A 23,339-nucleotide genomic window follows, 5' to 3' on the forward strand; every position below is an offset into this window, starting at 1 on the left:
TGCTGGGCTTATAATTAAAATCACACTGTATTTTAATATCATGTGCTGCAAAGAGCCGCAGGAGATGCATTAAAGAGCCACTTGTGACTCGTGAGCCTCAGTCAAAGTGTCACTGTGTTAGGCATAAATGTAAGGCCCTATTGTACAAATGCAAAGTAAAAGACAGTCCCTGTCCTAATGAAGTTACAATCTAAAATAATCCTGATAAATCAGGTTTACCTGCTATCCTTAAAACTCCATCTGTGCATAGAAGCTTGGGGATGAAAGTTTGGGAGAAAGAATTATAAAAATACTTAAAAAAAAAAAAATTCTCACTGCCTCTTTTGAGTGTATTGGTCAGGGCATTCAACATAGAGCTGCAATAAAATTATTTGTTTACATGGTACTTGTCAAGCAGTTGAACTGTTCATGTTTTGTAGTATTAGAAGAGAGAGCTGAAAATCAACAATAAATGTTACCCTATTTTTTTTTTACCACCATAGGAACTAGGTTAATTTATTCTGAAGCTGTGGACAAAAGGCTAAGACTACCTGAGTTTATTAATTCACTGTGGGCATGAGAACACCACAAAATGTGATTTAATTTACAATGGACTAAAAATTACTCTCAGGGTGAATCTGACTATAGATCTAGTATCTCCAAGCCTTTATTATGAATTATCAAACTACTCTTTAGCTTCAGAAGACTGAGTGTCCCAGCTGGATCCTACTCTCATTGAGGTCAATGGGATTTTGCCGCTGACTTCAGTGGGAGCAGAATGAGGCTCCTACATACTGAAGAGTTTGAAGAAGCATTCAACTAAACAGCATATGCAGTCTCTTGGGGACTTCTGGGCTGAGAATAAAATGGTTTGCAGGAACGGTTTCGCCAAGTCATCCGTCTTTGCCATCTCACTTAAAATGGAATGACTTTCTATTCCAGACTGATATGGTTAGTTTTAAGATCAAATAGTTAGACATCATAATCTCACCAGGAACAGTACGTGAAATCACTAAAAAGAACAGACCTCTTCCCTTCCTCCCACTCTACTAAAGAGAATATAAATATCAACAAATGCGTTTTAGCTTATTAAACTACACTTTTTTTATTTCAACACTTTCCATACTTTTAAAAACTAAATTAAGGTACAGTTTAATTAATGCACTATTCTAAACTGCAATTATTTTACAATAGCAGAAACCTTATGTGTATTCTATAAACTGTAATAAGATACTAGAAATGGCAAGAACATTTACAGATGCTTAATTATTGATACCTACAATAAATCAATAATATCTGATATTGTTTTTGGACTGCATCTCACACATACAAATAAAGGTTTGTCAAGGCAAGTTTACCACTTTTGCACTTTCTTTTCACTAATCAGATGCCCATGAGGCCCATCAGCATCAGGAGCTAAAAGGGCTAAATAAACTGGAGTCTCAGCTCCCTCCTCTGGGCTTTTAGTGGCATTGGGACCTGCCATGTCAGTTCTCACCCATCCAGGGCAACAAGCATTTAGAAGAATTCGATCAGCTTTCCTTTCCTTGTTCAACATCTGGGCCTGGATTCTGGACAAGACCGTGACTCCAATTTTGGACACACCGTAAGCAGTATTTGGCCAGCCCTCCTTCTCATGCACTCCGTTCTTGGTATCCTCCACAAACTTTGTCATGAGTTTCACTAGCTCCTCCTCAGTGATTGTGTCATTACGAAACTTCTGCTGCAGGTCCTGGCTACATCTTGCCAGAGCTGATACACTTGCCATGCTAGATACATTCACGACTCTGCCTATTAAAAGAAAATTATAAATAAATACATACAACAAACAAGCCCATACACAATATTAGGTCTTGATCCTGAAAAGTGCTCCATGAAGGTCTATGTATGTTAATTGCTTTTCAGAACAACAGTTTAAAAACCAAACCAAAAGACACTGTTGGATGTAATAGAATTGCTAGCAAATATTTGACATGTCCCACCGCTACAATTTTAAATAGGGATATTTCTGAATAAACAAATTCCGATCCTGCAAACACTCACTGCCAAACACCATGCTTCCATGAATAATCCCATTTAAAAAAATCCCAACAACAAAAATGGGCCTATGTACAATATTAAACCCTCCCCTCAGCAGTGTTTGCAAAATTGGGGCATGGGACTTTTGATAGGAATTTTGTTCTCCCTTCTACTTAAAATTGGTATGAATGAAGAGGTCTCAAAATTCCTAGGGAAAGAGTCCTACCTACAGGTTAGGAGGGCCTTGAATGCAACACAAGCAATAGGGTTCCACTGCACTGGGGAGAGGTAGGCTGTGTAGAGCCCATGAAGGGGATCTGAAAGCCAAACACATAACAGAGTGCAATGTGTGTCCCAGCATCAAGGTGGGGGAAATGGGAAGAGGACGACTGATTCTGCAACTGCACGTCTCGGTCAGCCAATCCTCCCATATATTGAATGCGTGTAGGATTCCTTCCTTCTGTATGTTTCCAGATAATGATTCTGTCCACTGAGGGATGTGTGCTGAAAAGAGGAGTTGTCTCTTAAAAACCCAAATACACCCTCCAGAAGTAAAAACTTTATCTAAATAAGTACAGATATCCTTTCCAGATCATTTATCTTTATAGTATGGGAATGTTTGCTGGTTTTGAACAAAGCCATGGAATCCTTCTACTGGTTTTTGGTGTTGTATAACCAAGTTTTTACAAAACTTAGATTTTGGGGAAAGTTTAACATATGTCCCTTTCAAACATCTCCACCTGTGACATCCCAGGGTTCTAAGACATTCCCAGAGGTTCAGCTGGGAAAACAGAACTGCTGCACGCACAGTGAAAAACCGATCATCTGTATGTTGATAATAAAACGGTATTATATTTGTGAGCTTAGTTTGTCTCTTCCTGACCTCTCCCATTCTGTTTACCATTATTATGTGGACCTATACAACTCTTTCATTCTGTAGCATTTATTGCCACATGGGGTGATCTTCACTACCTTTCAAAATAATATGGTATTTTAATGGCATACCTGATGCTGACAAATGTGTCAGCTCCCAAAAAAAGGGCTGCAATGTACATAGAGTGAAACTTCTCTGCAGGAAGACAGCAACATGACTAAGGAGCTAGGTTTCTTCAGTGACTGTGGGTGCAAGCCTGTACAGCATCCTGAACTCAGACTCGGTGCTCCATGTTTGTAAGCAAGCAGGACATTGAAATATCCCCATTTCCTCCTGTCCGAAGCAAGGACAGATGAGGCAATTGACAATCTTTCATTTCTGCATAATGGCATGGATAAGCACTTCCGAAATAAGCCATTAGTAAAGAAAGGGATTGGAACAGAAGCAACTTTAGATTTAAAAAGCAGACATATTCTGTGTGTGTCAAGACATGCATGCTAGCTATTCTTGTCTTCTTACCTTTGATGCAGCAGAAATGCACTGGTACGCCTGTGGGCAGCGAATTCCTAACAGAGAGTAGGGTTTGCCCCCTTGTGAGAGGCAAGAGTTATTCTTGATGATACTTTGGTATTTGTTAGGTTATACTTACCATGAGGCTTTATGAGGGGTAGCAACTCCGTGCAGACATCCCTTGTTGCAAAAAAGTTTGTTCTCATTGTAACCTCTGCTTGAATAGCAAATGGAGTGGTATCAGCAACTGTTCACAGGGAGAAGAAAAATATATAACACTGAAGTTATGCTCACAGGTTAATGGGAAAATACAGGTCTCTGAAAACTAGAGTTAATCCTAATTCCTTCTACAGTCATTTCTGTATAAATTAGGAAGCAGATGTTTAACAGAGAAAGTGCAGAAAAGTAACAGGTACACAGTGCGGCAAAGATTAACATTTTAAAATGCAAAGGCCCAAATATGCAATATTAGATTAGTGGAAGATTGAGAAGATTTTCACCTGCTAAGAACTCTTAGTTTAGGGTTCTGTGCTCCCCCCACAAGAGCTGATGACAACTTTTGTCCCAAAACAGGGCAGGGAGCTGCATTCTTTATACAGATTTAGTGCTCAATCATGCGCATTAGGCAATGGCTGGGTTGTTGCTGGTGGTGGTGTCGAGTTTCAGCATGCGTTGTGAGCCAGGATGATGAGTGCTGCACAGAGATAGGGGCACAGAGATAGGATTCCCATGCAGGCAACATCAAGCTTTTGAAGAACTGCAGCAAATGGGGGCAACTAAGCCTGTTTCTTTGTGGCAGGGAAGGAAGAAACAGGGAGCACTGTCATCCTGCAGTAGGTACTCAGATACTACAAGCATGAGGGCTCTCCAAATAGTGTAAATAGATACCAATTTTTGTAGTCCCCTTGCTAAATACAACATACCTGCAGGCAACTTTAAGGAGTAGCTGTAACTGAACACCTTTTGCTTAAAACTAGTGGAGATATTCCTTGAAGGCACTGCTAATAACCACCTTACCTGTTCTCTTGAGCAAATGTGCCAGGACACCACTATTTACAGAATACTGACATGAGGCCCAATTCACCACTGATTTCAATGGTTTCAGCATCAAACAGGGGTAAAGCAGCAGTAAGTCAAGATAATAGCTCCCAAATAAGAAATGTAAACTGTAACTAGGACATAAGAGTTTTTGTTCTTTATCAACATTTACTACATTTTAAAATCTCTTTTTAAGCAGGTTTTCCCAGAGCTCAGGGCAGATGGCTGCGGTTTGTGAGCTGATACATTTTTTTTTTTGTGACATCCACCTGTGTGATAAATAACCTTTGCTAGAATCCCCCAGCACTATTAAGAGTTCTGTGCAAGGTCATTACATGGCAAGCACGTCCCACTATGCATACACCTTACAAAAAGAAGTTTCTGTTGAGATAGTGATTTATGCATGAATACATTCAACAACAGATCAGTTTAATGCCAATTCCAGTATTTGAAGGGCAACATCATTCAGGTCACAGGGAAATTATTTAAAATGGTACAAGAGGCAATCAGAGTAGCAAGATTAACTTAAGGAAAGAACAATTTAGGCTAAACATCAAGAGAAGCCTCCTGACAAATAGAGTCCTATAATATTTTTAAGTCTCCCAAAGTAAGTAGAGGAAATTAAGTTGGCAGGAATAGCTTCTGAATAGTCTGTATATTTATACAGTGTTCATCACCATGGTAAATAGTTCCCTATAGGTATGTTTCCTGCAGAGTTAAATTGAGTTATCTACACTCTCTAGAGATGTGTGTGTGGACATGAGTTGGGTTACATAATTTGAGTTATATCTTGAGCTAACACAGCAGAGAAGGCAAGATCAAAAATAAGATCTGACAAAGCACCAGAAAAATGTCAGGGAGGGAACAGCTCTCTGCTGGCACAGGGATGAGCTAGGTATCATCATACTTGGTTGCCTTTCTAGTGAGCATGATTCTTGTAAAAGCAGACACCACCTATTCATCATTCTGCATGTAATTTACAGCTCACAAAGCCTTGCCAATGAGCCAGCATTTTACCTTTGAAACCAATCCCTGCGTTGTTAACCAGCACATTAAGCCCTCCGTATTTCTCCTTCAGGAAGTCCCGCAGAGTCCGGATACTCTGCAGATTGTCGATGTCCAGCTGGTGGAAAAGTGGGTTCAGTCCCTCCTCCTGCAGCTTTGTCACCGCAGCCTGACCCCGTCCTGGATCCCGGGCTGTCAGGTACACATCCCCAGTGAACTGCTTACACAGATCCCGCACAATAGCAAATCCAATCCCTTTGTTGCCCCCGGTCACCAGAGCTACTGGGGTGCTGGACATCCTCCCGAGCTAGTGGATGGCAAAATAAGTTCACTGCAACAGGCAAAAGAATATAAAAAGTGTATATATTTGGTTACTGTGACTATGCACACCTACCTGCTTGCTCTCTATGCAATTTTCTGCAAATGTACATTTCTCTCCTGTTGCCAAACCAAGAAATAATTGGGCAAAATGAGGTTGGTCTCCAGTTTTTCACCGAACACTCGGCACTGATCCTGTAGCTTGCTTCTTCAAATGCTTTGCAAATGAATGTGAGCCAAAGAGCAGGGTAGGGCAATCAGGGACAGGGCTGGCCTCAGGGGTGAGCTACCCTGCAATTGCCTAGAGGTGCCATGGTTAAGGGAGTGCTGTGTGGCAGTGCAGAAGTAAGCACTGCCAATATAGCATCAGAAGCTGCTCCCAGCTGGCAGGGGAGTGCTCGATGGGGGGCACCCAGATTTCTCCAAGTCACTGCTTCCTCTTCCCGGAGGAATGTGGCATGTAAGTAATGCACAGCTACTTCCTCCCCTCCCCCGCTCCGTTTCCTTCGTGCCCCCCTAGGAGGCAGGGGCACAGAGGGGAAATGAGGAGCAACACCAAGAGCTCCATGTATCCATGTCACTTTCCCCACCTGGACTACTGCTCTCCTGTCCTTCCCTTACGCAGCCAAGCTCAGGAAAGTGCACAGAACCCTGACGTCAATCCTCGCTCGCCTCCCCCTAGCCCATAGGGTTGTGTGGAGGAGCAGCATGGGGGAGGGGGAAGGGCGAGCAGCAATGCCCGCTGCTCCCTGCATCCAAGTCATTTCCCAATGTGGGCACAGGAGCAGGGTGCACCAGTTAGGAGCAGAGGGCACAGTGCAGGGATTAGGGGTACAGGAGGGGGAATGGGGCAGGGATTAGTGGCAACAGGGGGTGGGTAGCCCACAGGGGCCATGGGAGGGCACCAAAATACAAGTTCACCCAGAACATCACTTTCCCCAAGGCCGGCCCTGCACAAGAAATGAGGTCTGATCTCCGTAACAAGCCAAGGCAGGCTGCAAGGAACGTTTTATGCAAGCTGCCCCCCGGGGGTGGGTTGGCTGGGGAAGGGGGTGCTCGGGTGAAGAAAGCAACTTGCAAACTCACCTCTGGCAATATGTAGCTCAGCCTCTTTAGCTGCTTCGAGCTCCTACGCTAAGATCCAAGGATGTTTATGCAACTGCCCAGAAGGATTGATCCGAGAGGGCGGGGACCTCTCGCCCTAGATACAGACGCTTCTGCCGCCTGATAAGAGAACAGCGAGAGGAGAGAGCGAGCTGGAGGCGGCGCTTTATGTGTGTTTGCTGGCTGCGGCTCCGAGCTGAGGGTGGGACTGCGGGAGAGGAGGCAGGAAACACGGGGCTGTACTGCAGCTGTGTCCTTGGGGGCTGAGCGCAAGCAGTCTGGCCGCTGGGCCTGACTTGGGTGTAAGTGAGTTTTTTGAGTTACCATGTGTTGTCTGTCTGTGATCTGGAGCTGTAAGCGAAAGGCTGCATTTTCAATGGTATTATTTACAGGCATTAGCGGGTAGATGTTTTTTAAAGCTCTTTTTCTAATGGCAACTGAGGAAAGAACCAGAAAATGTAGCCGGGGTACTCCAGACAGCGATCGGAGCTGTGAACGCAGGGAGTTGTCATAGCTAGCTCCCGTGGTGGTAGAGACGTTTGTTATTTATTTAATCTCTCGCGCAGGGCTCTGAAAATCCAAGGAGCTAGAAGTAATATTGTTACTCAGTTCAGTAGCAGTGCTGCTATTAGAGATCTAGCCATTTGTTAAGAAAAGGCCTGATGCCGGAACTGGAGGGGGAAACACACACACACACGTAGGCTTTCTGGCTTACAGCTGTAGACCTGTGGAAGAAGTGATGCACGTGTGTTAGACTCGTCATCCTCTCCCCTAAAGGGATATGCTCCTTTTATTGGGAAATTCACCCACACCTGTCAGGGCCGGCTCTGGCTTTTTTGCCGCCCCAAGCAAAAAAAAAAAAACAACCGGGGGGGGGCACTGGATCAGCAAAACTGGGGAAAAAAGGCGCGGCTGGAGCAGCAAAGCTGGGGCGGGGGGCACAACACAAAAATGGCGGGGCTGGAGCAGGTTAAGTGGGAGGGGCGGGGAGAGAAACAACAGCGCAACCGCCAAAGCAGGGGAAAAACAAAACAAAAAAATCCCTACAGGGCGACCAGAGCCAGGGGACTCCTGGTGCAGAGTGCGGGCCCTGTCTAATGGGGGGGAGGGAGAGAAGGGCGGCGGCCAGCGCTTCAGCAGGGCGCTCAGCACGCGCCCCCGACCGCCGCGCCACCTGCTGGCAGGGCTCCGCTCAGGTCGGCGGGGAGGGAAGGACGCAGGTTGCCCTGCCTAGTTTGCTGCAGGGCGCTCCGCGCCACCGCCCCCTACAGGGCGGCCGGAGCAGCGAACAAAAAAAAAAAATAAAAAAGCGGCCGTGCTGCCCTAGGATTGGGCGGAATGCTGCCCCCTAGACTCTGCCGCCCCAAGGAGGAGCTTGCACAGCTGGTGCCTGGAGCCAGCCCTGTCACCTGTACACCCACATTCAAAAATGTGCCCTGGAAAGGGGTGCAGGAACACACTGTGGCTTGAAGTGATTGCCATTTTACACAGGGTTTACGGTTTTGTTCAGTGGCTCTCAGCACCCCCACTGTACAAATTGTTCTAACACCAATGTCAGGAAATAGAAATTACTGTGTCATAGTGTGTGTGGTGGTGGTCTTGCACCCAGCAATGATATATTGTGCTTACTTGATAGTTTTCACTGTCAAAATTGGTGCTCTCCAAATGGACTATTTTCTCATTTTGTCCTGTTGTCTTCTTTTTGAAGTATGGCTTGCCCCCGTTAATTCGTATAAAAAACGTTTCTTTCACTTATAGTTAAGCTATGGTTCAGTTCAGTTAATGACAGTATTGTCATGTATCCTAGGGGGAGGGATAGTTCAGTGGTTTGAGCATTGGCCTGCTAACCCCAGGGTTGGTAGTTCAAGCCTTGAGGGGGCCACTTGGGGATCTGGGGCAAAAATCAATACTTGGTCCAGCTAGTGAAGGTAGGGGGCTGGACTCAATGATCTTTCAAGGTCCCTTCTAGTTCTAGGAGATGGGTATATCTCCAATTATTAAATGCTAACCTGTAAGATGTGCTTACAAATAATTTAGTCAAATATATCAAAGGAATATGTGTTACTTGACTACTTGAAATTTATAACTGTGTAGGTATTTTATGAAATATTTTATATGTTGTAGGTCAGAGTTACGATTGTTATTGGAATAACATGTTAATTTTTTTCTATGTCAGTCTTGTCATTCATTGAGTAAATGAACTGCAAAGGTCATGGAATATTTATGTAAATTATATGTGTTGTGTTCATACTTTTAAATGCAGTGGTTGTGTAGCTGTGTCAGACCCTGGATATTAAAGAAACAACGTGGGTGAGGTAATACTTTTTTTATTGAACCATCTTCTGTTGTAGCTTGAAGACTTGTCTTACCCACAGAAGTTGGTCCAATAAAAGGATACTACCTCACCCACCTTATCTCTCTCATACTTTTTAATTGAAAATAGTTATTTTAAATGCTCTTGCTGTGAATTTTATATACGGGTTATATTATTCACTGTATCAACATAACTGTAAATTAATAATGTTTCTGCATGGAAACTGCTTTATTTTTAAATGTAGAAATGGGAGTGCCTCTGTTCCCCAGGGGATTATGCCCAGTTCTTAGGTAAGATGGCAGCATGGAATGGAAGCTTTTTGCTTCCCTCTCCTCTCCTTGCATTGCTCATTCAAGTGCTTGTGTGTCCTGCGTTTTCTGAGATGAAAAGCTGAAGCATGTAGAATATGAAGACTTTAATTTCTTTTGTGTATATTTGTAAAAGTTTGGAGTGAGTAATCTTCTATATGCAGGAACTGAAAGAAATATCAAAAAAGAACTTGACTGTTTTCCCATTTTTCATTCAGGTTGTATACCTGAAGTGAAGTTTTTCTTACCATGCGGAAAAATAGAGGTCGGACCGGTAGAAAGAGAAGAAGAAAACAATTTAGCAGTTTGCCTTCAAATGGAGGTACTGTATGTTTTCATCTATTCTTCACTTGCATTCAGGGAGACAACAGAATAATTAGTTACTTGGCAAGGGATCTTTCTAGTCTGTGCATGTTAGAACTCCTACATGTCTTGACAAGAGTAATCGTGGATATCAGCCATTACATGTGAACAATCATTTTATTTTCTGGTTTTAATATGCTTTAACTTACAGTCTTCCTTTGTCCATGTTTAGCTTTGTGGATTCTGTTTCTGGTTGAAGAATGATACCGTATTACTCTTTGAGTTTTGTCTTGTAATATGCTGAGTGATTCTTGGTCATGCTGAATACGCTCAATTTCCAGTGAAATCAGAGACATTAAGGGTATTCAGTACCTAACAGAACTGATGCCTTTTTCACTATCTTATGGTGTGTCATGTTATAAAATACCATTCTTCTATGTATATGGTAAAAATCTACTACAGCACTACTTCTCAAGCAGGGGTACTCAGAGGTCTTCCAGGAGGTACATCAACTAATCTAGATATTTGCCTAGTTTTACAACAGGCTACGTAAAAAGCACTAGTGAAGTCTGTACAAACTAAAATTTCATACAGACAATGACTTGCTTATACTGCTCTATATACTGTACTTACATTTCAGAGTAGAATATTTATATTCCAATTGATTTATTTTACAATTATATGGTAAAAATGAGAAAGTAAGCAATTTTTCAGTAATTGTGTGCTGTGCCATTTTGTATTTTGATGTCTGATTTTGTAAGCAAGTAGTTTTTTAAGTTAGGTGAAACTTGGGGATACGCTAGACAAATCATACTCCCGAAAGAGGTACAGTAGTCTGGAAGGTTGAGAGCCACTGTACTACAGTACAAGTACACCATGTTTTTAATTAAACTGTATGCTGTAGGTTAATCACTCTTCTCTTCCTTTAGTAAACCAGAGTCACATACTGGAATATATACAGCTTAGGAAGTGGCTGAAAGAGAGGGGGTTTGATGACCGTAATTTGAGACCAGCACAGTTTTCAGGTAATATTTTAATTGCTTATTGATCCTAGGTTGTCTGGTTCTCACTGTGGTTTTATCCCCATCTGGCTGGTTTTCTTCAGGAATGAGTATTCAGTGTACAGACATTAAGGACTCAAATCCTTCAAACAAATGCACACATGAATAATTTCACTCTCACAAGTAGACTCTCGCCCACGTATGCAAGCTGTTCCTCACGAGGGGGTCCTTATGTTGTTGCAAATCACTACTGAAGCCAAAGGGTCTCTACACGGGCAGTGGGTACACTCATGTAGTACGTCTAGTAGGATTGCTGTCATAGGCCTTAAGGAAGCTGGTCACATTTGTAAAATACTGTTGCGTAAGTGTTGACAGGCTCAGGACTTATGCTTGTAACCATTTCCTCATTCGTTCTGGGAGACTAACTAAATAAACCTATCAACATGTAGAGATGGAATGCAGATAGCAACAATAATAAATAATTCAAATTTGAATGGATCGTGTACTGTGTGTGTCTTTAATAATAATCTTCAAAAATCTTTACAGAATTAAATTAGAAGGCAGCAGATAGTACATAATATAAATCGAGAAACAAATGTGCAGAGATATTGCAGGGTGACAACTAAAACACTGAGTGTAAAATAACTAGCAAATAGGGCCATCCTTAGCCATAGACAGAACAGGCAGCCGCCTAGGGCACCACTAGGTCTCAGGGCACCGCTCTGCTGGGGGCCCAGACAGATGGGAAGCAGTGGAGCATGTAAGAGCAGGGTTAACTGAGTCCTAGAGAGAACTGAATACAGCACAGTCTTGAGGGACGGGATGGGCTGCTGGGAATAATAAGAGATATACTAATCTCCTAGAACTGAAAAGGACCTTGGAAGGTCATCAAGTCCAGCCCCCTGCCTTTACTAGCAGGACCAAGTACTGATTTTTGCCTCAGATCCCTAAGTGGCCCCCTCAAGAATTGGACTCACAACCCTGGGTTTAGCAGGCCAATGCTCAAACCACTGAGCTATCCCTCCACACCTGTGAATGTGACTCTTTCCCCTGGTCTGAAGTGAGGCAGGCTTAGCGGCTCTGGCAGTATCCTTTGTCGTCCCCTATAACGTCCATTCTTCTCCCTCCTGCCCCATGGAGCACCCCCCCATTTCTCCCCTCCACCCCCCGAGCACCCCTCTCTCCCCCATCCCTTCCGTCAGGGCTGGGTTGGGTGAGGTGCTGCGGGGGGAGGGAAGGCTGGCTGGCTGCCTGCTGAGGAATGAAAGTGAAAGTAACTCACTTCTGTGGCAGGCAGCCAGGATTGGAATGGTTGCACATGGTTGGGCTGGGGATAGCCAGATAGCATGTGTGAAAAATCAGGACGGGGTTTGGGGTAGGGTGAGCAGATGTCTCATTTTTATAGGGACAGTCCCAATTTTTGGGTCTTTTTCTTATATAGGCTCCTATTTCGCCCCCCCCCCCCCCAGTCTCCATCCTGATTTTTCACACTTGCTGTCTGGTCACCCTTGGTGGGGGTAATTGGTGCCTATATAAGACAAAGCCCCAAATATCAGGACTGGCCCTACAAAATCAGGACATCTGGATCTGGTCACCCTAGCTGGGGAGTGCCTCTCTCCCCCGGGCTGACAGTGATCCATCTCATCTTGGGGGGGAGCTGCACAGGGCAGGATGAGCTGCTGTGGCTCCATGGGTGCTCCGTCCCTGAGATCAGATGCTGTGCTAATTTCACCATGGTCCGTTGGGCTGGCAGTGGTGCCCATTGGTGTGTGATCGGACCTGAGGGTTTGCTGCTGCTGTTGCCACTCTGCACCCCAAGAGGTGGATTTTGGGGTCTTGCAGTTTTCTACCTATCTCCTCCTTTACTACAGTTGTTGGACCAGCAGACTAGGGGGTTTGCCAAGCATGAAAGCAGTACTGTGTTGCCATTTAGATTGTCATTTAACAACTTTGTTTGTCAAAAATGCTTGCTAGCAATCCTGAATTCAATTTCAATACTTTTTTTTTAAAAAATCAATATCTTAGCCAAAAACAGAAAATTAAGTTGTTGACAATTATTTGTGACAAGTTTGGTATGGGGAAGGGAGTGGGCCAGTTTTCATCAGAGAAACAAAAAATGTTGACTGACTTTCCTATAGCCCTGTTACTGCTAAATAGAGCCCTCCAACAACTGTAATATGCTCATCTCCTTGCTAACGTATAGAGCAGTGGTCAGCAACCTACAGCACATGTGCCAAAGGTGGCACGCAAGCTGATTTTTGATGGCACTCAGTGGCGGGCTGAGCAGCTCAGCCCGCTGCTGCTCTGGGGTTCCGGCTGCTGCCCCATTGCCACCTGGGGTCCTGGCCGCCGGCCCTACTCAGCACCCACTGCTGGCCTGGGGACCCCCGAGGAACCCCAGGCTGGCAGCGGGCTGAGCAGGTCGGTGGCTGAGACCCCGGCTGAGCCACTCAACCTACTATGGGCCTGGGGTTCCATTCACTCAACTGGCAGCGGGACTAAATTCAACGAAATTAGGAAAACAAGAGCAACTAATGACAAAATGCAAGAACCTAGAGCAGTGGTCCCCAAACTTTTTCATCTGGCAGGCACCAGATGAAGGACCGTGGTGGCGGACGAGCATATGCCGAAATGCTGCCAAAATTTGGCGGCATTTTGATGGCGACGCTTCTGGATGCTGCTGCTTGTCAGCGGCAAGCGGTGTCATCCAGAGGCGTCAGCGACGAAATGCCGCCGAATTTCAGCAGCATTTTGGCAGATGCTCGTCCTCCGGCCAGTACGCGGGCACCGCGTTAGGGACCCCTGACCTAGAGAGCCTCCTGAAGCACGGTGATCCTTTTGATTTAAATGGACTTGAACTGTACGAAGAATTGAGTTGTTGCCACATGCAAAATAGATGATGGACATTGTACAGTTTATTCATACCAGCAAACTTGTTGACATATATCCTAATGTTTACATTGCCACTCATATTCTACTGACAATTCCTGTAACAGTAGCATCAGGAGAACGGAGTTTCTCAAAACTAAAGCTCATTAAAAACTGTCTCCGCTCTACAATGAGTCAGGAACACTTGACTGCTCTTGTTGTTCTTGCAATCAAACAAGACGTCACTTTGTCTTTGTCATATGATGACATTATTACTGATTTTGCAGCCAAAAAAGCCAGAAATATTGCTTTTAATTAAAAACTAATCCTTGTTTCAATAGCTCTTCATATAAATTTACAATAAAATGTTGACAAATTAAAAAAATTATTATTTGCATCATTCTGTCAAATCAGAATTTTCTCTATAGTGCTACTTCTTTAGTGCTAGTCCATCAGCATTACAGTGTGCTTAATTAAGTTAAACTGGTTTTAGTAACATGCATGTGGCAAGTTTTCCAATACTGTAAGCTTATGTTTGTGTTGCGAAGAACAAGACAGGCACAGGGGCACCAGTTTAATAATCCCACCTATGGCACCATAAATCCTAAGGACGGCCCTGCTAACAAAGAGGGAGAAGCACAAGCAGAGGAGGAAAAAAAAGTGTTTTTTAAGCCAAGATTTGGAAAAAAATGAGTGAAGCTGAGGAACGCAGGAAGATTGTTCAGATGACAGGAGCTGCAGAGATGAAGGCTTTCATCAGTGATAAGAATGTGGGAGACAGCAGAGAATAGACTGAAGCTAGAGGAAGAAGGAGGGAGAGAGAGAGAGAAATAAGAGCCCATATCTTCAAAGGTAATTAGGTGCCTCTCTCCTATTTAAATCAATAGGTGTTAAGTGTCTAAATACCTTTGTGTATCTGGGCTAGCATCCATGCATAAGCTTCATCTAGTCCATGGGGGACTTTTAAAAATGGTTTTTATGTTATATAAAAAATATGTTCATTTTCATGATGTTTCCTTTTTCAGGCCAGTTTTAATTCATAGTGGTTTGTTGTAGTCTTATGAAGAAGTCTTAAGATTGTGTACTGTGTTTATAATCATTCTTTTTGTTCCTGCTATTTCAGATACGGGAAGAGGTCTAATGACCACAAAAGCCTTTCAGGTTAGTATTTTTTTGTTTTGTTTTGTTATATGGCTTTTATTACATGTACTGCAGGAGCATCTGGAGACATTCTGGGCCCTAATCAAAATTGCTCCAGGGAGAGCCTAAAAGTCTAGAGGGGAGTCTAAGATGATATAGTTTATAATCAGGAGTTGGAATCTCCCATGCTAATATAAGGCTACCTGTAATCTGGGGTATGAATTGAGGGCACCAAAATGTTGTGCTTTAATTGTCCTGTGTGGACACTGCAGGCATGAACGAAAAGGTACCTAGTTTGTGTTAATGTAGTCCTGTTTGAAAGGGGCACAAAGGAGCTATCATCTGGGTGTAAATGCCCAGTAGAAAATTCCCCTGTCAAAGGGGTCTCACTCCAATTGTGGTGTATTCTGTTCAAGGGGAAAGGTGATGCTTCTCAGCCAGTTGCCAGCCTACCCAGAAACTGTTTATCCTCTGTCAGGACATCCTGCCACATACTGCACTAACTTCCTACATTGCTAGACCACCAGAATTTTACAACTATAATGATCCCTGCTGAGGCTGTGGTTGTATCTGTTTGTCTCCTGGCTCTGGTGTGCTGTGGGACATTTCTCTACACTTATGAACTGTGCATCCATGGGTCATTTTCAATCTGACTTTTAGTCTATTTGATTTTTCTCAAAGGCAGGGGAACTGATTATTTCGTTGCCGGAGAAATGCTTGCTCACCACTGGTACTGTCCTTAGTAGCTACCTTGGGGAAAACATTGCAAAGTAAGTGTGGAGGAGGGAAACATAATCTCTTAAGAAATTCCTCTGTTGGTGTTAATAGGGTGCTCGCAAACTGTTAGATTATTCATTTGAATTTGTGTTAGGACCTCAACCTGTAAAGCCTAATTTACATGTGTGTCCCAAGAAACTCTGGATGCTAAATGGCAAGAGGTACAGGGATCCTGTGGGTTCACCAAATAATGTCATGTAAGGTCTCTACTGGAAGCTTGTGTCACATTGGTCATCATAATCATTGCAAAATGTGTGTGCGGATGTTGTATAAGGAGTTATATATACACTGAAAATTCAATCCTTAAGGTCTGTGACTAGGGACTGATAACTAGAAAGGTGAAAAGCAGGTTTTCTTTCTGGCAAGAAATGTTTGATTCAAAATGGGCATCCATTTACAGTCTGAACTGAGTGCTAATGAAGGATTGTGGAATCTTCAAAGACAGGAAATGTATAGGAAGAAGTGTATGAGCAGAGGAGAGCTCTGTTTGCAAGTAAGGACAATGAACTTTGGGGCAGTGTTCTCTCTAATTTTTCCCATCCATGTGCAGAATGAATTTTGTTATGTGCACCAATATGGAGGTGGTGTATGACACATCACCCCCATATTGGTGCACATAACAAAGTTCATGTGGTGGATGTGGGGCCGAAGGGTTTGTAGTGTGGGAGGGGGTTCAGGGCTGGGGCAGAAGGTTGGAGTGAAGGCTCCGGCTGGGGGGGCAGGCTCTGGGGTGGAGCTGGGGATGAGGGGCTTGGGGCAGGGGATGAGGGGTTTGGGGTGCAGGCTGCCCTGAGGCTACAGTGGGGAGAAAGGACTCCTCCCAGCTCTCTCCCTCAGCCCAGGTGCTGCTGCGGGGAGGGAGGGGTGGCTTTCCCTGCTGGAGAGGTATCTCTCCCCGCTGGAGTCCTGAACGCCTGTGCAGTGTTTAATGGGCTGCTGCTTAGCCATTCAGCTTAGAGAGAACTTAGTTGGGGGTATAATTAAGGGTTTGAAGGTACACTCTCCTCCTTCATCTAGGAAGTAAACTGACAGGGTTTGCTTCATGAAAAAGGGATTTCTGCTAGGGTTGGTTGAAAACTCTGGAAAGAAATTTTGGATAAGATAAACTTAGTCAAGTTTAGGGTTTAGAATGCATGTTATGATTTTGTTTTATAGGTATGTAACCATTTGTTCCCATTTCTCACACTGGTTTTTATTTGAATCTCCTCTTAAATACATTTTCCTTTTGTTTCATAATTGACCTCATGTGCTGTGCATAATACAGGGGAACGATAGTCTAAGGTATAACTTCTAAACCGTGGTAAGAACATAGGAAGGCCCTATTGGCTCAGACCAAAGATCCATCTAGCCTGGTATCCCCTCTTCTGACAGTGGCCAGGTGCTTCAGAGGGAATGAACAGAACAGGTAATCATCAAGTGATCCATACCCTGTTGCCTGTTCTCAGCTTCTGGCAAACAGAGGCTAGAGACACCATCCCTGCCCATCCAGGCTAATCCCTGCCCATCCAGGCTAATAGCCGTTGATGGACCTATCCTCCATGGACGTATCTAGTTCTTTTTTGAACCCTGTTATAGGCTTGGCCTTCACAACATCCTCTGGCAAAGAGTTCCACAGACTAAGTGTGCGCTGTGTGGAAAAAATACTTCATTTGATTTGTTTTAAACCTACCTCCTATTAATTTCATTTGGTGACCCCTAGTTCTTGTATTATGAGGAGTAAATAACACTTCCTTATATACTTTCTCCACACCAGTCATGATTTTATAGACCTCTATCATATCCTCCCTTAGTTGTCTCTTTTCCAAGCTGAAAAGTTCCAATCTTTTTAATCTCTCCTCATATGGAAGCTGCTCCATAACCCTAATAATTTTTGTTGCCCTTTCTGAACCTGTTCCAGTTACAATATATCTTTTTTTGAGATGGGCTGAGCACAGCTGCACACAGTATTCAAGATGTGGGCGTACTATGGATTTATATAGAGGCAATATGATATTTTCTGGCTTATTATCTATCCCTTTTTTAAATGATTCCCAACATTCTGTTTGCCTCTTTGACTGCTGCTGCACATTGAGTGGATGATTTCAGAGAACTAGCCACAATGACTCCAAGATCTCTTTCTTGAGTGGTAACAGCTAATTTAGACCCATCATTTTATATATATAGTTGGGATTATGTTTTCCAATGTGCATTACTTTGCATTTATCGACATTGAATTTCATCTGCCATTTTATTACACAATCCCACAGTTTTGAGAGATCCTTTTGTAGCTCTTTGCAATCTGCCTGGGATTTAACTATCTTGAGTAGTTTTGTATCATCTGCAAATTTTGCCACCTCACTGTTTACCCCTTTTTTCCAGATCGTTTATGATTATGTTGAATAGGACTGGTCCCAGTACAGACCCCTGGGGGACATTACTATTTGCCTTTCTTCATGCTGAAAACTAACCATTTATTCCTACTCTTTGTTTCCTACTGTTTAACCAGTTACCAATCGCTAGAGGACCTTCCCTCTTATCCCATGACAGCTTACTTTGATTAAGAGCTTTTAGTGAACGACCTTGTCAAAGGCTTTCTGAAAATCTAAGTACACTATATCCAGTGGATCCCCCTTGTCCACATGCTTGTTTACCCCTTCAAAGAATTCTGGTAGTTGGTAAGGCATGATTTCCCTTTCCAAACAAATTATGTTCATGTATGTGTCTGACAATTTTGTTCTTTACATAGTTTCAACCAGTTTGCCCGGTACTGAAGTCAGGCTTACCGGCCTGTAATTGCTGGGGTAACGTGTGGAACCCTTTTAAAAAATTGGCATCATATTAGCTACCCTCCAGTCATTTTGGTACAGAAGCTGATTTAAATAGTAGGTTACAGACTACAGTTAGTAGTTCTGCGATTTCACATCTGAGTTCCTTCAGAACTCTTGAGTGAATACCATCTGGTCCTGGTGACTTATTACTATTTAGTACAGTGGTACACTGTTCCTTTGGGAACAGAAAATCTGGTATTTCTGTGAGAGTGCAGTGATCAGGGGCTAGATACCACAAGGTGACACTTTGAAGGGACACAAGGCCTGGGGTGCATCTATTGTGAAACTGCAGGGCAAAGGAAGGGCTAATATAGCCCATTATAATATAGCTATAATGATGGGCTGGTTGTGTTAGAAAGCTGACACCCAGTTAAGCACAGGCAAGACTCCTTCGTGCTGGCGGCAGGTGGTTACAAGGTGACTCAAAGCTCTGGGTGAGTTGAGAAGCGTTACAATGTATTCCCATTGGTCTCAACAAGACTACTTGGATGCATGTGGATTGCTCAAATGAGTAAGGTTTTGCAGGATGGGGCCCTTATTTAAATGGAATTGTAAATGATTTGTTTGACTTATTAAATGGGCATGCCCTAAAAGAAAGGAATTCAAATATGCAGGGCCAGTGGCGAAACTTCCACCTTGCGCCCCTGCCCTGAGGCTCCCTTCCCCTCCTCTGCCCTGAGGTGCCCCCCCTTGCGGCAGCTCACCCCTGCTCCGTGCACGAGCACCCTGAGTACACCGTCGCTGCTTCACTTCTCCAGCCTCCCAGGCTTGTGGCGCCTAAGCTGATTGGCGCCACAAGCCTGGGAGGTGGGAGAAGTGAAGCGGCCACGGCGTGGTCAGGGAGGAGGCGGGGCAGGGGTGAACGGAGGGGGGGAGTTCCCCTGCGTGCTGCCCCCCACCCCACTTGCTGCAGGTGCTCCTCCCAGCGCTCCCCTGCCCCAGCTCCTTCTGCCTAAATGCCAGCAGCGACCGGGGCGGCCGAAGATCCGGCCGCCGCGGTCGCTGCTGAAGAAAATGTTGCCCCCCAAATCCTAGTGCCCTAGGCAACCGCCTAGGTCGCCTAAATGGTTGCACCGGCCCTGCAAATATGAGACCACAAGGTGCTATATGAATGCACCCTTTCAGCAAATTCATAACAAAAGGTGATGTAGAGTATAGAAGACTATTTTTATATTTTTGTTTAAGCAAAATCCAGTGTTTTACCAGCTAGTTTTTAACAGCTTGTCAGTAAAATAAATTTAAAAACACTTCAAAATAATGAAAAAACATTTGCAGGTGAACTACAAAGAAGTTTAAAATACTTATTTATAATCTCCAAGTATTAAAAAGGATATGTGTGGTTGTATTTTATCCATCTCACTTCTGTGTATCTGTTATGTTTTTAATAGGTGGAAGCCTCCCATATCTCCTTTGGTAGCACTGTGCACATTTTTAATAGCAGAGAAATATGCTGGTGAGCAATCTGTGTGGAAGCCTTATCTTGATGTTTTACCGAAGACCTTTACGTGCCCTGTTTGTTTGGATCAAGAAGTAGTGAGACTTCTTCCTGAGCCCATAAGAAGGAAGGCTCAGGAGCAAAGAACAGTGGTCCAGGAACTGTATACCTCTTCCAAGTCTTTTTTCTCTTCTCTGCAGTCTTTGTTTACTGAGAATGTAGCAACTGTTTTTAACTACGATGCCCTGCAATGGGCTTGGTGCACCGTTAATACTAGAACAGTGTACATGAAGCATTCACAGAGGGAATGTTTCTCTAAAGAGCCAGATGTTTATGCACTAGCGCCTTATTTAGATCTGCTAAACCACAGTCCAAATGTTCAGGTAAGAAGCTGGAAAAACATAACCATAGTTTTTATGATGTACAATGCACAGACTCTGTGCAGAATCCACATTCTTGTCTCTGATGAATTAGGAACACAGCATCCCACTGAAAGGTCATGACTGGTGTGTATAGTGTATTGTTTGTAGGACAGTTATAGGCTCAGTAGATACACCACTAAAACATCATGTAACCCAGCGTGAAATAACAAATAGAATTGATTTTATGAATCAAGTGGCAAAATAAGGATTGGGAAAGGATTCTGTGCCTCTGCCCGCCCCCAGTACCCTGGTATGATGAGGTGTAGCAACCCCACACTCAGCCTGAAGGGATTAATGAAAGCCTGTGGGCACAATCGGCCTCACCCCACCTACACCTTCAGCATGTGTCAGACCTGAAGGAGAAGTTAAAAGTGCTGAACAGGAAGGAGAGCAGATTTCTGGCTCTCAAGCAGTGAGAGAAGCCTGGCTGGAGTCAGGGAGCTAAGTAGGGTTGCTGGTGGACAAAGCCTCCCTGAAGGAAGGTACCTCTGCAGTGGGGATACTCAGGCAGTTGGGAAAGAAAATGGCAGAAGGTGAGTCCACCCAGGTTTCTCTCCAGTGGTGGAAGGCCCTGCAAGGAACAAGAAGACTCCTGCTGAGTCAGGGACTGCCCTGCCAGGGGAGTGGAGGAAAACCCCTCCGCAGCAGACCCAGCTATGTAGCAGAAAGTGCTAAGGAGCCTTGCAGTGACCTTTTGGGAAGTGGCTTAGAGTGGAGCTGATATGCTGGGAGCCTGGGAAGAGGCTGAGATAAAGGCCCAAGACAGGATAAGGTAAGAAGTGGCCCAGGAGACAACAAGGGCCTTGACTGTGTAATGAGGGTCCTTGGTCTGGACTGAGTGGAGTGAGAGGGCCTGAGTTCTACCAGCTCACCAAGGAAGAGGGATGCTGCCCCTCTCTCCCCAAAGAGTAAAGACTACTGAACTCCCCTGATACTAGAGATGAGGACTGGTGAGTCTGGACTCAGACCAACTGTCCAACATGAAGTTGAAGGACCACTAGCTGGTTTACCCTGGAAGGGGTGCCACTCTACATAAGCTGGAAGGAGGGGGGCTGAATGGCATGAAGAAGCAGACCCCAGTAGGGGTGGAATGTCTGTCAGCAGGGGGCGCTAAAGGAGGAAAGCCTTTACCTCATGCCCCAGCCACTAGAGGGTATACCAGCCAATGAGTCACATGCTTATGCTTTTGGCCCATGTGCCCAGAAATGGCTTGGGGAGAATTGTCCCCAGCAGAGGGCCCCTGTAAGTAGCTCTGTATTACCCCCTCACAAGATGCAGTGCAGGGGGCGTGTGGTTTCCATAGTGCTTGGTACTAGGCTTCAAGCAGCCTATGGGAGCCTCATCAGGGCTGCCTATAAAGATGCTCTGATTTATGCCAGGGACCACACTGACTCACGTGACAGCCCAGAGTTATGGTAGCTTCCACTTCTGTGCTCTGCCTCCTGGAGGCAGCACAGCCTTGAACCCAAGGGTTTTTTGTTTGTTCTGTTTTAGTATTTTAGAGAATTTTTCCTCTTTCTTCAGATAAGGTCCGAAGTGCAACAAAGATAATCCCTCTTCAAAATCACTTTACATATTTCATTGAGTCCTAGATGTTTATACCCTTTTGCCACAGTAAGGAAATATTACTGGTCTTTATCATTCTAGGTTTTTTCCCCCGTTGCCATAGAAGAAATGTCTTTTTAAAATTTCTCAAAGGTAAAAGCTGCATTTAATGAGCAGACGAGATGTTATGAAATCAGGACAGATTCACATTGCAGAAGACATGAAGAACTGTTTATTTGTTACGGCCCTCATGATAACCAGCGACTTCTGCTAGAATATGGATTCGTTGCCATCAACAACCCACAGAGTGGGGTTTATGTCTCAGCAGGTTGGTAGCTTGATCTTGACATTAAAATATGACATACTAGGGAGCCAGGCAGCTTTATGTCTTCATCTGGGTAAATACGGTAATTGAGGGGCAGTGAGGAAGCTTACATAGTTTCACTCTGCACTAGGCTGTTGCCAGTATGATCACTTTAGGGTTTGTTAGCAGCATTAAAGTGAAATATAGGGTTGAGTTGGTTCCATTTTTGCCTTTTTGAACTACACCTAATAGGGATTTTTAACTAAAAGAATGTGACTGTGTGTGTTTGTGTTAAGTGGCTGTCATTTTTTTGGATTTGCTCACATTTCATTTGTATGAAACGTAGTTAGCTTTGCTCTGAAAACTCTTACGTGTTTGGTTAACTCTAAGCACAGGAGTAGCAACACTAGCTTCAATGGGACTGCTTATGCGAGTAAAATTCAGGCACGTGCTTAAATGTTTGCAAAATTGTGGCTTTAGAGAATAATTTAAGGATGGAACTGGAAATGCTGGGAGATTTTTGCAAACTACCGTCTCTCAAATGTGTGCGTGTGTGCATCTGTATCACACTAAATATTTCATAGAGAGGATGCTCACATGTCTTAGAGGCCCCAATTCTGCTAAACTTAGTGTTAAGCATGTGCTTAAGCACTTTACTGAACTGAGACCACAATAAGAGAAACCCATGCTATTAGGCAGCCCAGTCATTGTTATAGAAAATTAATAATTGTGTGGTGAAGACTTGGTTATGAGTTGGCCAACAAGCTGATGGGGAGCCAAAAAATAGCTTGGAAAGTGGATTTTTTTTGTTTTGTTTTTTGTCAGTGGGGCTTGGTTGCTTATATAGGCATGTGAAGAGAGAGAGACTGCTGTTTGGATTTGAATATGCAGTAGGCAAGTTATATTTTTATTATAAAGCATTGAGGCTGTTTAAAGTCACATTTGCAGCTTGTATAAATCAGCTGCATTTACTTCAGTGCAGTTACATTGATTTACCAGCTGAGCATCTGGCTCTTGGTGCTTTAGAACTGACTGTATGTCAAAAATTGTGTTAAAAGAACATTATTAAGGTTGCCAAGTCAAGTACACGAAAGTTAGGAAATGCCAGAATTAACTCACTCTCTGGGTTCAATCCTGCAAGTTCCTGAGTGCTCTTTAGAGGGGTTCTTCAACTCAAGGTAACGGTCATTAAAGTTTTGACATTATCTGAGCTGGTTTTTGTGTACTGTTCAGTTGGAAGTTTAATTATAGTTAAAATATAAGAAAAT

General features: G+C 43.9%; 2 protein-coding genes across 13 annotated transcripts in view; one reads left to right on the forward strand and one right to left on the reverse strand.

Moving 5' to 3' along the window:
- Positions 1–1,063: 1,063 nt before the first annotated feature.
- Positions 1,064–6,932, reverse strand: LOC115658807 (carbonyl reductase [NADPH] 1-like). Its single transcript, XM_030578261.1, has 4 exons — positions 6,830–6,932; positions 5,438–5,756; positions 3,522–3,629; positions 1,064–1,770 (listed from the first exon to the last, which is right to left on the reverse strand). Exons 2-4 carry the CDS (start codon positions 5,721–5,723, stop codon positions 1,334–1,336), a joined length of 831 nt encoding a protein of 276 aa, XP_030434121.1. The 5' UTR covers positions 5,724–5,756; positions 6,830–6,932; the 3' UTR covers positions 1,064–1,333.
- Positions 6,933–7,059: 127 nt separating this feature from the next.
- SETD4 (SET domain containing 4) overlaps positions 7,060–23,339 on the forward strand; it is a 47,009-nt gene continuing 30,729 nt past the window's right edge. For 5 of the 12 annotated variants that reach the window (XR_004002389.1, XM_030578203.1, XM_030578238.1 and 2 more), the window contains exons 1-7: positions 7,064–7,149; positions 9,688–9,791; positions 10,702–10,797; positions 14,765–14,802; positions 15,463–15,551; positions 19,754–20,183; positions 21,921–22,095. Coding sequence is in view for 11 of the 12 variants with exons in the window: in XM_030578203.1 (XP_030434063.1) it covers positions 9,719–9,791; positions 10,702–10,797; positions 14,765–14,802; positions 15,463–15,551; positions 19,754–20,183; positions 21,921–22,095 (901 nt within the window). In the remaining variant the exon portion in view is untranslated. Of the gene's footprint in view, positions 7,250–9,023; positions 9,057–9,405; positions 9,452–9,687; positions 9,792–10,701; positions 10,798–14,240; positions 14,494–14,764; positions 14,803–15,462; positions 15,552–19,753; positions 20,184–21,920; positions 22,096–23,339 lie in introns of those variants that run through there. The other 7 variants (XM_030578229.1, XM_030578220.1, XM_030578189.1 and 4 more) reach the window with 7 other exon arrangements.

The sequence above is a fragment of the Gopherus evgoodei genome, chromosome 1 (genome assembly GCF_007399415.2).
Source record: "Gopherus evgoodei ecotype Sinaloan lineage chromosome 1, rGopEvg1_v1.p, whole genome shotgun sequence".
NCBI lineage: Eukaryota > Metazoa > Chordata > Testudines > Testudinidae > Gopherus > Gopherus evgoodei.

Excerpts from the sequence above, each read along its gene's own strand:
- LOC115658807 (XM_030578261.1), bottom strand. The coding sequence starts at position 5,723 with ATGTCCAGCACCCCAGTAGCTCTGGTGACCGGGGGCAACAAAGGGATT. Across the intron at positions 3,630-5,437 it reads CGCAGGGATTGGTTTCAAAG|TTGCTGATACCACTCCATTT; the intron begins GTAAAATGCTGG and ends CCCTGTGAACAG. Across the intron at positions 1,771-3,521 it reads ACCCCTCATAAAGCCTCATG|GCAGAGTCGTGAATGTATCT; the intron begins GTAAGTATAACC and ends TTCTTTTAATAG.